The 12,772-nt window shown below is 40.6% G+C and overlaps 1 protein-coding gene across 2 annotated transcripts in view; it reads left to right on the top strand.

Annotated features, from left to right (window-relative positions):
- LOC111253285 (centrosomal protein of 104 kDa) overlaps nt 1-12,772 on the top strand; it is a 99,425-nt gene that overhangs the window by 69,428 nt on the left and 17,225 nt on the right. For both annotated transcript variants that reach the window (XR_015330087.1, XM_022812462.2), the window contains exons 11-18: nt 106-156; nt 1,947-2,221; nt 5,367-5,460; nt 6,356-6,454; nt 7,358-7,462; nt 8,194-8,318; nt 8,593-8,656; nt 9,011-9,123. Coding sequence is in view for 1 of the 2 variants with exons in the window: in XM_022812462.2 (XP_022668197.1) it covers nt 106-156; nt 1,947-2,221; nt 5,367-5,460; nt 6,356-6,454; nt 7,358-7,462; nt 8,194-8,318; nt 8,593-8,656; nt 9,011-9,123 (926 nt within the window). In the remaining variant the exon portion in view is untranslated. The remainder of the gene's footprint in view (nt 1-105; nt 157-1,946; nt 2,222-5,366; nt 5,461-6,355; nt 6,455-7,357; nt 7,463-8,193; nt 8,319-8,592; nt 8,657-9,010; nt 9,124-12,772) is intronic.

Genomic DNA, 12,772 nt, shown 5'->3' with positions numbered 1-12,772 from the left:
ATATAATAGTAGCTATATAGCCATATATAATAAACATTCTTTTTCGGTGCGATTGTTTTTGTCTGTTGCTGTTTGCTTTTGTCTGTTGTGCGACATCCTTCTTAGAATATCAACGGCAGCAAAGACATGAATATGTCAAAACCACAGGACCGGAAGGTAAGTCGGAAGCCCAGTGACTAATGCTGAAACGTTGTTCGCAATGTGACGGCGACGGACTCTGGCTTTACGGTCATGACACCTGCCGTACCATGACCGTACTGCAAACTCATCGCATACTTTATTATTGAGCCCACACGCGACACCCATTTGCCCAGCCTTGATGAGCCTAACACAGCGCAATAGATGGATGCTCTTGCCTCGAAGTTGCCACCTGGGGGGGCAAGGAATACGATCGCGTCATTTAGCCCTGCAGATACGCTGCGGACTCATGCTATGCTGTAAAGATGAAACGAGTGACGGCGGTTACAGACTCAATTACTTTGTACTCAAAGGCATATGCGTGCAGACCAGGCAATCTAGTTTTTCCCCGATACAGTCGATATCTATCCCTGGAATAAACGCGTCCTGTTTATACAGATATTTTCTCTAATTATATTATAGTCAAGCAGGATAGTTTACCTCGATAATTCTACCACGTTGTTACGAGTACAGCCTTAAAACTCGGATTTGATTGATTAATTGATGACTGACATTCTCAATAGAATTAGCAGAATTATTGTTATATTTTCCAACATAATTTCCAAAGCGGTACTTGAAAACGTCTAGTGTAAGATTATATTGTCGTGATAAAGATAAAGTGTAGGTTTCTTCGCTAGATCCTGTTCTGTAAGCTGCTTTCGAATTATTTACTATACATGATCTGGGTCGTTTCAAAATGTTCTAATGAGCTTAAAGATGTTTCTGAGTCGACAAATATGGTAACAGTCATAATACCGGTTTTCTACGGTCGTAAAAAAAAGCAGGGGGAAACCAGCCTTTATCATTTACGTGTGTTGAGCTTGATAACAACAGATAATTTTAAAAATGACACACAAATGTCACAGTGATCTATTATTGTTACGTCTATCTCATTGTTGCTTGACCTTCCTTAGAAGCAAGCACAACAATGCGTGTGCAACGTTAAGCCCTCTAGCCAGGTACAACGTTATAAATCCATACAATATACTCAGTCAAATAGGAACGCTTACGCTAGCGCGTTGCGAAAACAAAGGCCTGGCGAGAATTATAAGAAATATAAATGAAGATTAGTTAGTCAAGCGTTTTAGCATAACGTAGAATCTTCGTGCGACATTACGTTGTTTCACTATTTTTAAGGAAACGTCGATTACGCAGGTAGAAGTAAGCGGTACCACGGGCGATCTTGCAAATTTATTGATAGAGTTAATTGTTGTGTCTATTATAGATGTTTAAAAGGCAAATCAGAGTAATGAGCGCCCCTAGATCAGACATGGCCATCGAAATAAGTGCATGGCTAAACATAAATGGCCTCATAGGTATAAGCTCATTTATTGTCTTCATCTAGCTTCATGTATCGCTTACAACGATGAGAGCAAAAAGATACTATACTGAAAGGCACGGTCATAAAGAGAATCGACCGTTGGCTATAACGGGCCGAAATAACCATATTGTCCCAGTTCAATTCACGGAAGTCAACCAGGCAAATTTAATGAAGACACTTTGCAACAGGGCAGAATCTATAAATTAAACATGTCCACTTTGTTTTACAATAAATACCCATGAAATATGAAGACAATCTAGTGTATTAATATTTCCCGCTTCTTCATACGCGTTCTTCGAACACAATAAAACTCAACAGTCTAGCGATCGATAGTAAAAAAACAACATTTACAATATCATACATCGATTAAAACAAATAAAAATTTGTTCATTCTCTCCACGTGTGTGTAATTTCTTGCACGTTATTGCCATTTGCGCCGTCCTCGAAGGTTGTGTATCAGTCACGGCTGCCTAAGCCGACGCCATCGACCGGACTATCTCAGTTCGCTCTGGAGTCCCGACTATTGTCTTCATCAAGAGCGACCGCGGATGACGTCGAGGAATTCGACAAAGATCTCGTCCTCGGTGGAATGTCTCTCAAGGATCGTCAGGAAGCCTCTCTGCCTATAGAGGTATTCGGATTACGCATGGTACAGAAACTCTACTCGCGTAATTTCATTCAACGTGAAGACGCGTTCAAGGAGATGTTACGCGTGGTCGACAGGTAATCACACTTCGTATTGACACGAAAACAAATAATACAATGTAATGAAAATAATAAAGCAGTACATTCGGAAATAGAACGATCCACCCATTCTTCACCAACGGTATTTGCAAGGGATTACGGATAACATCAACAGCAAGAGCTGTACCGATGCTCGCACATTGAAGCCTCGCGTACTTCGCTTAGAAAGAACAATTTATCTAAATCGTTGTTCTACGCATTACCATGAATACGTGCATTAAAGTTTAGTTAGCTATAGAGTAACGAGCCGATGGTATATACCACTCGCACAGCCATATGTAACATATACCGACATACATATCCATCCATGTTCATATCGGGCGGGCTGTTTCCCGAAGGTCTCTCCCTCTGAACGCGATTGCTCGTAAGAGTGCTGCAGTAAAGTATCTTCTTGCATGAAATAGCCACCCAGGTAGCAGCCATACAGTTCGTTGGGGCTGGAGCCCCAGGGGGACGTGACATGCATGGCCATAAAGCAGCATAGCAGGCGAAGTAGCCAACGATGTACCGATGACAATAACTAGCGGGTAGCCGTCGCTAGTTCCTGGATAGCACCGCTTGTGCTCTTACTACTAAAATATGCATGTATACACGTATAGCTACAGGCTAAGAAAATGAGCCGCTGGGCTTTACGGTACTAGGGCAATATTGAATATTGCCAGCCGTACACTAACAGATTGGCTGGCTCTTGGTCCGCTCGAGTCTATAGTCTCTCTCTGCGTGTGTGTGTGGGGTTGCAAGTAGCTGTATTAGATATGTAAGTTTCATCAGACCAAGCGTTGTGGCGGCGGTAACTTTTATAGACAAAAATCAATCAGGAGCTCAAACCAAGTTTAAACGTGCGCCTGTAGTCGCCAGTTTTTCCTCCATATGTGTTATCTACACTTCATTTTGTTCGTGTATCCTCACTACCTTCACCTCTACGACTAGCAAACAGAAGGAACACAACAAGGCTTGACAGCATAGGTACCACATATAAAATACATATGTTTCATTTATTACTTCGGTAAGCTTACCTCAACTCTGCTGAGTTCAAGCCGACAGCAAATAACGTGACGCAAGCCCTCACATTGCTACTGCTGCCCGTACTGTGGAGAGGAAGTGCACTATAATTAGCTCTGGTAGTGAGCAGTTCGGCTCATCATCACTGGTGTCCTCCATCGTGAAGAAATATAGATGTGCCAGTCAATCTATTCACCTCCTTTAAGAGAGTAAGAGGACACGAGGGAGGAGAAAAAATAGATGAGAATAAAAAAAAACAGAGCAGACAAAAGTAGTGAAGAAGTAGAACGTAGGTTTAGGAAAAACAGGCGCCTTGTTTACTGTGCTGGCAAGGATTGCCTAACCTATTCTAGGCAACAGTACGTTAGGGAATCACTCTTTAATTGTACGATAGTTTCAGGTAGTCGTTGTAGGGTGTGACCCCTCTGGAACCAAGCTTTAGGAAACTTAACGCTGAAAACATTTTTGGGATGTAGTCGCGCAGTGCCAACGCTGCCCTTCCATTTTATATATAGCTTATATTAAGAAATCGACTGATCCTCGATACCCTGTTCAGCTACGTCAACTGTTCATAGACTTGCAGGGATTACCGCTAGTTATTACGTGTCAAGCGAAAGTCCCCATATTTATGCATCGAAGGAAATAAGACCTTTGTATGTTTATAAATCTATACGTGGAAACAGGTGTATGGATGCTTGCTATGCCTACTAATGCCTAAGTACCTAATGACGGAACAACAACTGTAAATGCTCTACGAGGCGAATAGTCCTATGCCTATATGACCTATATAGACCACTTATTATCTCACATAAACTGGTATTTCAGCAGTTTCCCAACCACCTTATTTTCAGCATCGTTTTATTGTCAGCCCGTCAAAAAAGAGGTCGCTGATTGTGACATGAGCATGACACACGACCCGTTGCGAAATGATAGTTATAGCGAGACATTATTTCTCCTTTGCTCATTATCACCTCTGAGGGAAGGTTCGCCAAATCGGCTTTTCCATGTCCTCAGTGAACGGTTCCCGTTTTTTTCCATTTATTTCCGTAGAGGTCGTAGAAGAAACGACAAAAATGTGGATGTGCTCCAAGATCTTGCGCCTCCTGCTCTAGTCTCACACACACACACATATATATGTATGTATATATACATATAAATCTTCCTCTTTGTGACCGTATAATGCTAATATAGAAATAAGGAAAAGGGTTCCGTAAAACCGCCTAAATACCAAGTGAAACATTTGGGCAAAGCTGCAGCCCGTCTTTATAGTGGCCCGTAGATTGCCATTAAACATATAAAAAGGAAGTCGGACGACTTAAGCTGCAAAAGGTCGCGGTGGTAAGGAGGGACGAAAGATCCTCGCGTAAGTGCAGTACTCGTAAAGAGCTATTTACATAAAGAAGTTAATGGCACGGAAGAGGTAACTAACGGGAGTCATAACATACTGTTCAGGCCTTGTTACTCAGTTCTAATACACGTACGGTAAATCCTTACTCACACGTGCGCCAAGGATCACATATCGTTTTATACAAACACTTGCTTTATAGCCTGGAGAAAAGGTGAAGTTACTCCAAAATGCCTTTCTTCTTGCTGAGTCATGAATCACGTTAATCGTCATAAAATTTGATAGACACCAAATTCTATTCAAGTTTATTGAATGCTCACTAGGGCGAATATGAGAGTCTGTTCTTGCTTATTTTGTATGTTCCGCAGACGTCAGTAACGTAATCATGCACAACTGTTATCTCCAATATACCCATCTAAACTGAGATGAACGATTTTATGCGCTGAAAATGTCTGAAGTAAATGATAATGAAGAATTCTCTTTTGAAGATATCGAGGTCGACGAGTGGACATAATACTTATTTCCGATATTTCTACGAGGTGTATAGGCACTTTTTTTTATAAAATAAAGTCATGCTTTCCTATAAAGTTATTGGACCACCAAGCTAGTCCATGTTTCGTATTGATATCTTCAAAATTTGCTGAAATATTTATTTTATGCAAGCAAATTTTCAGTGCAAAGCTGAGTGTCAGCTGAACAGACCCGCATTGCGGTCTTGTTCCTGCTGTCTCTATACTTATTTTCAGATTCATTCTGTTTCATATCGTTTACCCAAAGGTACAATGCACGCCGAAGCCGACATTCACCTGAGGAAGTTCTCCGTGCTAGTGTGTTCCTTCTTCAACGTGGTTTCCGAGACAAAGTCCTCTCCGTAAGTATTTTCCCTTAAAAACGTTATACATGTTTTCCCGATAATTTGCATCTCAATGCAATGATCTTTTATTTTTTTTTGTCTACATTCTTAAATCTTCGCCGGACGCATCAAGTGACAACGTACGGATATACAATGCGAAATTGTATAATTTTAACTTATATGAATAAGCTTTATATATGAATACAAAGCTATACGGCCTCGAAATGTAGAGTAATGAAACAGCTCCATTTAAGTACTGGCTACTAATGTCTGGTAATACCTACACATCGATGAATCGTCGCAATTTGAACTAATTGTAGAAGATCTAGAACCTCAATATAGAAGTAACTATAATTTAAAGTATTTCTACTATTCTGGTTACCATTAGAAACCAATTAGTTGTCAACAGCTTTACGTGCGGCATGGTAGAGCATAGTGTCACGGCAATGTTATGTAATCATATGACTTTGGATTCTCCCGATAGGTGATGACATATATAAGTTTGACATTACGGCAGCTCTAAGCCCTGGCCGAACCTAATGTTAAATAAAACCCTTGCCATTGTTGAACAAAGTTCTGGCCCATATCGTGTCTGTGATTCCAATCTGATCTGTGATATGTCTTGTACTTGCACCAATTACTATTTGCGACCTAAAGGGAGCCCACTTTTACGGCGACTATATTAGCGACAGACGATAAGTCGCAGGTGCCAACCCACAAGGTGCACTGTTCATATGTATCCATAAAATAAGGTATATACTTGTGCTGGGTGTAGAAAGGGAGTCGCTCGCTTAATTTCGCATCATCTCATCCAACATTATTTTCATGGATTCTATATCGGTGTACAACGACTAATCCAACTGTGATTTGTGACCATGGGTGGCAACTTTGTTACCATACTGGCTTACCACAGGTGTTTATTCAAGCGCTCAATGTCATGCAAGCGTTGTTCACACGATTTACAATCATTCAACGGACGGCCCGAGTCGACACCACACTTGCCATCAACAAGGTAGGTACAACAAACATTGTATCGATGCATCGCAGAAAACAACTATAAACAATGATCAGACATCAATAGTGCTACTACACCAATAATACGTTACTAAATAGCGAGTAATCACCAGCGACAGGTCGTCTGCCGTGTTCTATCAAATGCCGTCCGGCTCACTTCTCGCTAGCCGATAGGTAGGCTAAACGGAACGCTCCGGAAAGCAGAAATTTATAGATACGCTTTACATGTGGAACGATACCCGACTTACACGCTTCCATACGTATGTAGGTGCTGTAAAACGTCGTAAACTTGCGTGCTTCGTAAACTTCGTTTCTTGAGCAATGTCTACACGTACGACGAAAGAAGTGCGTTGCAGGCAGATATTGGGAACAGGGTAAAAAAAAAAGTAAGCTTCGTCCTTTTACAAAACGCAAACACCACAACGACGACGACAACAACGGAAGGTGGTTTAGTGTAACGGGAATCCCGCGCTGACGATACAATCAGTTAAAGAATAACGAGTTCTAACGTCTACACGACAAATGTCACATACGATGGTCTAATGCTCTGGTCTACTGCAGTCTCAAGAACTGAATAAAGCCAATTGTCCACCTCAACTATATTGAAGTGCTATAGCAGCCCCTTCCCCGCGTCACTTGTATATATAGCACTTTCTGTTGCGGATACGTAGAGCTAGCTCACGTATATAACGGCTCAATAACGGTTTCGCAATCGTTCAGTTAACAATGAAACTAAATTGTTTTTCACGCAAAGCGAAATATACTATGACCGATAAATTGCAGGGACTGAGCCTTACGTCATACACCGATAAAATGGTAGTAACTATTATCTTAGATAAGGTACAAAGACCGCACGAATTAGCTGATATGTACGTGCATACTTCTGTATATCCATTTACAGTTGGTGCCCCGAATTCTATTCCGATTAGGCGATGCCGCTGCGCCAAGACTCAAGTCCGTCGCGCAGGAGTTCCTGCTTGAAATGGTCGACTACGAAGACCATAAGGTAGAAGTAGTAAAAGTTGGCTTTAGAATTTCTTATTCAGTTGGTAGCAGAGTTTACCCAGTCTTCTTAAACAATGCCTGATTTATAAATCCGGCTTATTCGTAGAAATACGCATTTTGACTTGGACATGCAGTCAGCTTTGTTACAAGTGGCTGTACGCCCCTGTCGTAACGAACCTAGCTATGGGCACTTCATTGGACCCGAGAGCTTTGATTTTCTTCTTGTTCAGTCTGTGGGCGTTGGGAATAAAGATCAATAAGATTAAGAAAAAGTATACTTTTCATAGAGCTTACCTACAATAAAACTAAAAAAAAAAAACTAAAAAATATTAAGGTTTTCTATTTTTTTCATGAATAATTATAGAATTAAATCATTCAAAATAACAAAGGTCTGAAACATGATCCGAGGCGACGTGATGTAACTCTGTGCAAAATGCTTTTTATTAACGTAATACCCTAGCCTTATAAGTCCAATGATCATAGTCGCTGTTCTGTCGTCGTAACAGAATCCAAAAGACTCTCCCCGTCCTGAGTGCTCTGCTGTTCGAAAAGCGCAGACTGATTCTATTTAATTCCATCAAAACAAGCTAAAAATCTCAGCGTCGTACATCTGATACAAGTCGAGATTTTGTCTACGAGAAAGTTTTTTGTGAGTGTCACGTATAGTAAGCGTGTTGTAGTTATGCTGGTCGCGTAAAGTTGATTTGTGATCGATCTACGTGTTCCTTCCAGACTGTGCAGAGCGTGCTCGGGCTTATCCTAAAGCCATTTACGGATACAACGAATCCGCGACTGGCACAAGGTCGGGCAGAGCTTGTCGACCAGCTCATTACCAGGGTGCCGCCCTTGAGCGACACGTGAGTAACACTGATTTTCCCGCTTAAACAGTAAATAGCGATTAAGCACAGAAAGCATAATGCTGATATTTTTATAGTTTGGATACATCTTAGGGCGAATTAATTAGTTCTATAATATACAAGTATATATTTACGTTGGTATATACTGACCAGTAGACTATGAGCCGCGTACAACTTTACAGACACAGCTATGTTGAATAAACTTGATAACGAGAAGTTGAAAAACTGTACCGGGATATTCAATGTTGTGCGTCATACTATGTTTATTTTTCAGGGATCCATTATTTACCCAAGTTATGAACTTTGCAATCCGAGCACTATCCCATCCTGCAATTCAGGTATTGATCGACATCCGCATTGTGATTAGTATTAAATCTAAGCACAATTTATACCGAAAATCGTTTAGTTAATAGTGATAATAACAATGACAAAAATAGTACTAATACAGGAATAACAGCTGTGACTATTAACAACACTTATTAATGTTGAAAAGGACCATTTCATACCCGATCGATCTAAAGGTCGACTGGGTTTGAAAAGGTCTACGATATCGACCTTTGCCTGCTCTCAAAATTGTCTCGCATGCGACGGTGTCGGATGCACTAAAATGTTCAAATGATGAGTATCCTCTTTAGCATGCTTATAGTAACTGGCAAAATCTCTAACAACCCTTTTTACTACGGGCCTATCAGGTGCGGGAGGTAGCCGAGCAAATTCTGTTGTCGCTATACCGACTTATAGGTACACCAGTTCGACAATGTCTCGTACCTGAGAGCGTTCGACTTCAGCGAAACTTCACATACAGGTTAGTCATGTCAGGTCAGGTCATGCTATCAGGGGCGAAAAGCCCAACCGTGTGCAGCATGTCATGCATGATTGTAGACTTTTAGCATAGCGTACAGATTACTACACCTGGATCATATGCAAGATTTGCTCCTTGTATAGGTGTTTAGGCTGGGCAGAGCGCCGATCTCATAATCATGGGACCTTGAGTCCTATTCGGTCGCCTTTTTCACGATCTTTGAATTTATGATATGAAGTTTATGATATCATTTTATAGCGTAGTCACGTTGCGAATAGTATGTCACCTTTTACAGGTAATATTGTACATTGAAAGCTGTTTTCTGCCACACTAAGGGCAATCCTATCGATTGCGGAAGTACTGGTACCGATACCAAGGCAAATGATATTTTAATTAAATCTACGTGCTTGCATAATCGTTTTACATATATCCTAAATCGGAAGGCTTCGTCTTACTTGCCTCAGCACATAGTATTCTATGCACTGTATTTAGATGATGTAATAGAACTTATACGCTCGGTAAACGGCTTACATTAGCTGCCATGCTTTAACTTTAACATACACATCATCTGTTAAGATATTTGCTTCTGTCTGGCAGCACGGCTGTGATACCCAAAAGGGAATGGTTTTGCTTTCAGGCTGCCGTGTGCTGACTATATTGGACCTATTCCGAAAGAGCCTGGACATAATACTTTCCTTTTACGGGTAACACTGTAGGGCATTCTAATGATTTTTTTACTATAGTACTGCACCTTGTTGATCAGATTGATTTTTGTTTCGCTCAGTATACTCTACTCAATGCTCAATATGCTCAATAAAGTATTTTGTAATTTAATTGCCCTACCTTTGTATACATTGCATTAAAATTTCTTCGCGAAACATAGCTAGTACATAGCTTTTTAGGTGTGCGAAGTGATGATGTAATCACGTAGCAAGAGCTGTCTCACTGGGCGGAGGGCACAGGTGCTAGGCTTAAGCACCTGTTCTGTAATTCGCCCTATGTGTCTATATACTTCTTAATGTAATACGCCATACACTATACGTAAGAGCTCCAGACTTTTACGAAACAAAGATGGAAACCTTAGCAGCGAAGCCATATACACTTAAGGATATATTAAGATCTGAGGATTTCTGGGTTGTTTACTTCCATGGAATAAGTTCCACGGCATTGTTTCGCCGATGGATAAGACCTCTCGGCATGATTAGTTATCCTATTTCTCGCCTCTTGTCCATAGCGATTATTTCGAATCTATGACGGACATTAGATGATCTGGTACTCACGATAGTCAACTATAACTGTCATTGCGCGATTGGATGATGATCAAAATTCAAGTAAGTTGAGAAAATTACTGAACTATCATTGAGATCGAACCCGGAGCCTTATTTCGTAAATCCAGCGCCTTATCTAACGTCATCACCGCAGCATTTAGCTGAGGCCAGGTTTGCGGTCGCCAAATGGTGATGCCGGTCAAATGGAAATATTCAGACTAAGGTGAAAAAAGCTTTAGCAAAATAAAATAATCCATAGCCTGATTAGTCTGAATTAAAATAATAGCAAATATTTTAGCTTTTCGCTCAGACGACGATCTGAAACCATCGGTATTCAGTGCTTTATTAAAAAAAAAAAAACTTTAAAATCGTGGACGGTTGACTACCAAAGTTATTGTCCACTTACCATTAAATTAACGCTATAAACAAAAAAAGATTTTATAATTCGAACAATTATGGCATAACCAGATCGATGTCTTAAGAAATACTTCTTGATCAGATGGATGTCTATCGAAACGAGCAATACCCCCGACAGCGTGATTTTTGTGCAAGAAGTCAAAAATAAAGTTTCTAGGAAACTGAACTGATATCATGGGCAAAAGTACTTGGGGCAGTGGTACGTTGAAATCGATTATGGTTCTTACGCTAAAGTATTTCGAGAAACTTTGCCCAAACAGAAAACAGAACGCAGAACAAAAAAAAAAACAGAAAAAAAATTGGAAAGCTTGCAAACCTGATAGAGTTTATGGACTTGTGAATAATATGCAAAATATTCGTTTCAAACACAATCGCAGGCTCATATGTAGACTTGAAGAACTTCATATACATGCGATTAGAGAACATAGCTTTGAGTTAAACAATAAACATTTGAAGCTAACCCCTGACATTTTATGTCTGACTTAAATGTCATAATGAATTAGTTATTATGATAATTACATAAAATACAAAAAAAAAAAAAAAAAAAAAAACCTTTTCACATATGGGAACGGATGTGTATAGTAGATATAAAAAACCGAAAACGACTTTTGTGGGTTCGCGTTAGCTATTTGGGCTATAATTCTTGTTTGCGTCCTTGTGCTATCAATTCGTTGGAGGCAGACGGAGACGGTGTGCCTAAAATGGACGTGTCTTTATTTCAATCGAGAGCGTCGAGTGCTTAATATTATTGGCCGCATGACCGTTTGTATGTTCTTGTTCGGACGTCGTTGATATATGCACACCATATGGCGTGTCCAGATATATGGGGCATAACCAGCCGCTTTCTCACTCCCAATGGTCGGCTCTCGTTGACCGGCTTACCGGTGTCACAACGGCAAGCTTCGCTGGGCCTTACTGTGGATGACGTTGAGGCTCATTATAAGAACACCATTAGCGAGACGCAATATGATGGCGACGCCAAAACCAGCGGTAACCCGCATCATTGCCACTTTAGTGTCATCCCTTATGAGAGCCATCTCCGACCATCGCTTTAGAAACCAGCATAAAGAGCCTTAGACGTATTTGTACCACCGCACGAGGAAGCTAACAGGGGAGAGACGAACTCAAGAGATATATTCGCGACCTTCACAAGGTTCTTTCCCTGACCTTTCTGGCGCTTCAAACCCCGATCGCATCAACGCTATAGCAGTATATCTTAATTACCATCGAACGTAAGCTTGTCATCTGCAGGCACAATCTTTTCCGACGCGATCTGCGTATAAAACTTTTCCTGGTGATACTAATCCCTATAATTGTGACCTTCGTTGACGTTAATTACGTTTTCCGTCTGTTCCTATCTATTCCTATTCCCTTCTTGTTTTCCAAAAGTTTGTCACCATCAAGAGACATCAACAGTAATTTCTGCCGAGTAGGCGTTCTACAACGCTTTGTGGTATTATAGCGTTGGCCAATTTTTTTTTTAAATTAATTTAATAGACTTCTAAAGTACAATATAAATTTTAAAAAGTTCAACAGACAATCAAATTCAATAACTGTTCAATGATACATCTCCGCCGCAATCAGCATAGGCTTGAACACATAAAAGCCATTTTATCGACACACTCCATATACCCTGTTGCAAACAATACATGAACCACCTACGGGCGATATTAATAATCGACGACAACAAATTGATAACAAATATTTCTTCGAATGCGGAATAATTTAACGCTGTAGTGACACGAGTGACGTTCTCAGGCCGACGGCGTCTTTGCCAATGAATTGGCAATTCTCGTGTTTATCGCCGTTTAGTCGCCAGTCGCAGAAGACGCGCTGTATAAACGAAGACGTCAGCTTGCAGCTTCAAAAAGCTCCGTCAGAAAACCAAACAGTCTACGATACTTATAAAAGTCCATATGGACGCTACCCGTTCTCTATAGCAGTGCGCTACTGCCGGATACGCCAAA

Source organism: Varroa destructor, unplaced genomic scaffold (assembly GCF_002443255.2).
Source record: "Varroa destructor unplaced genomic scaffold, Vdes_3.0 BEIS01000006.1, whole genome shotgun sequence".
Taxonomy (NCBI): Eukaryota; Metazoa; Arthropoda; class Arachnida; order Mesostigmata; family Varroidae; genus Varroa; species Varroa destructor.
The sequence above is the reverse complement of the archived record's forward strand: the minus strand, read 5'-3'. Positions and strand labels throughout refer to the sequence as shown.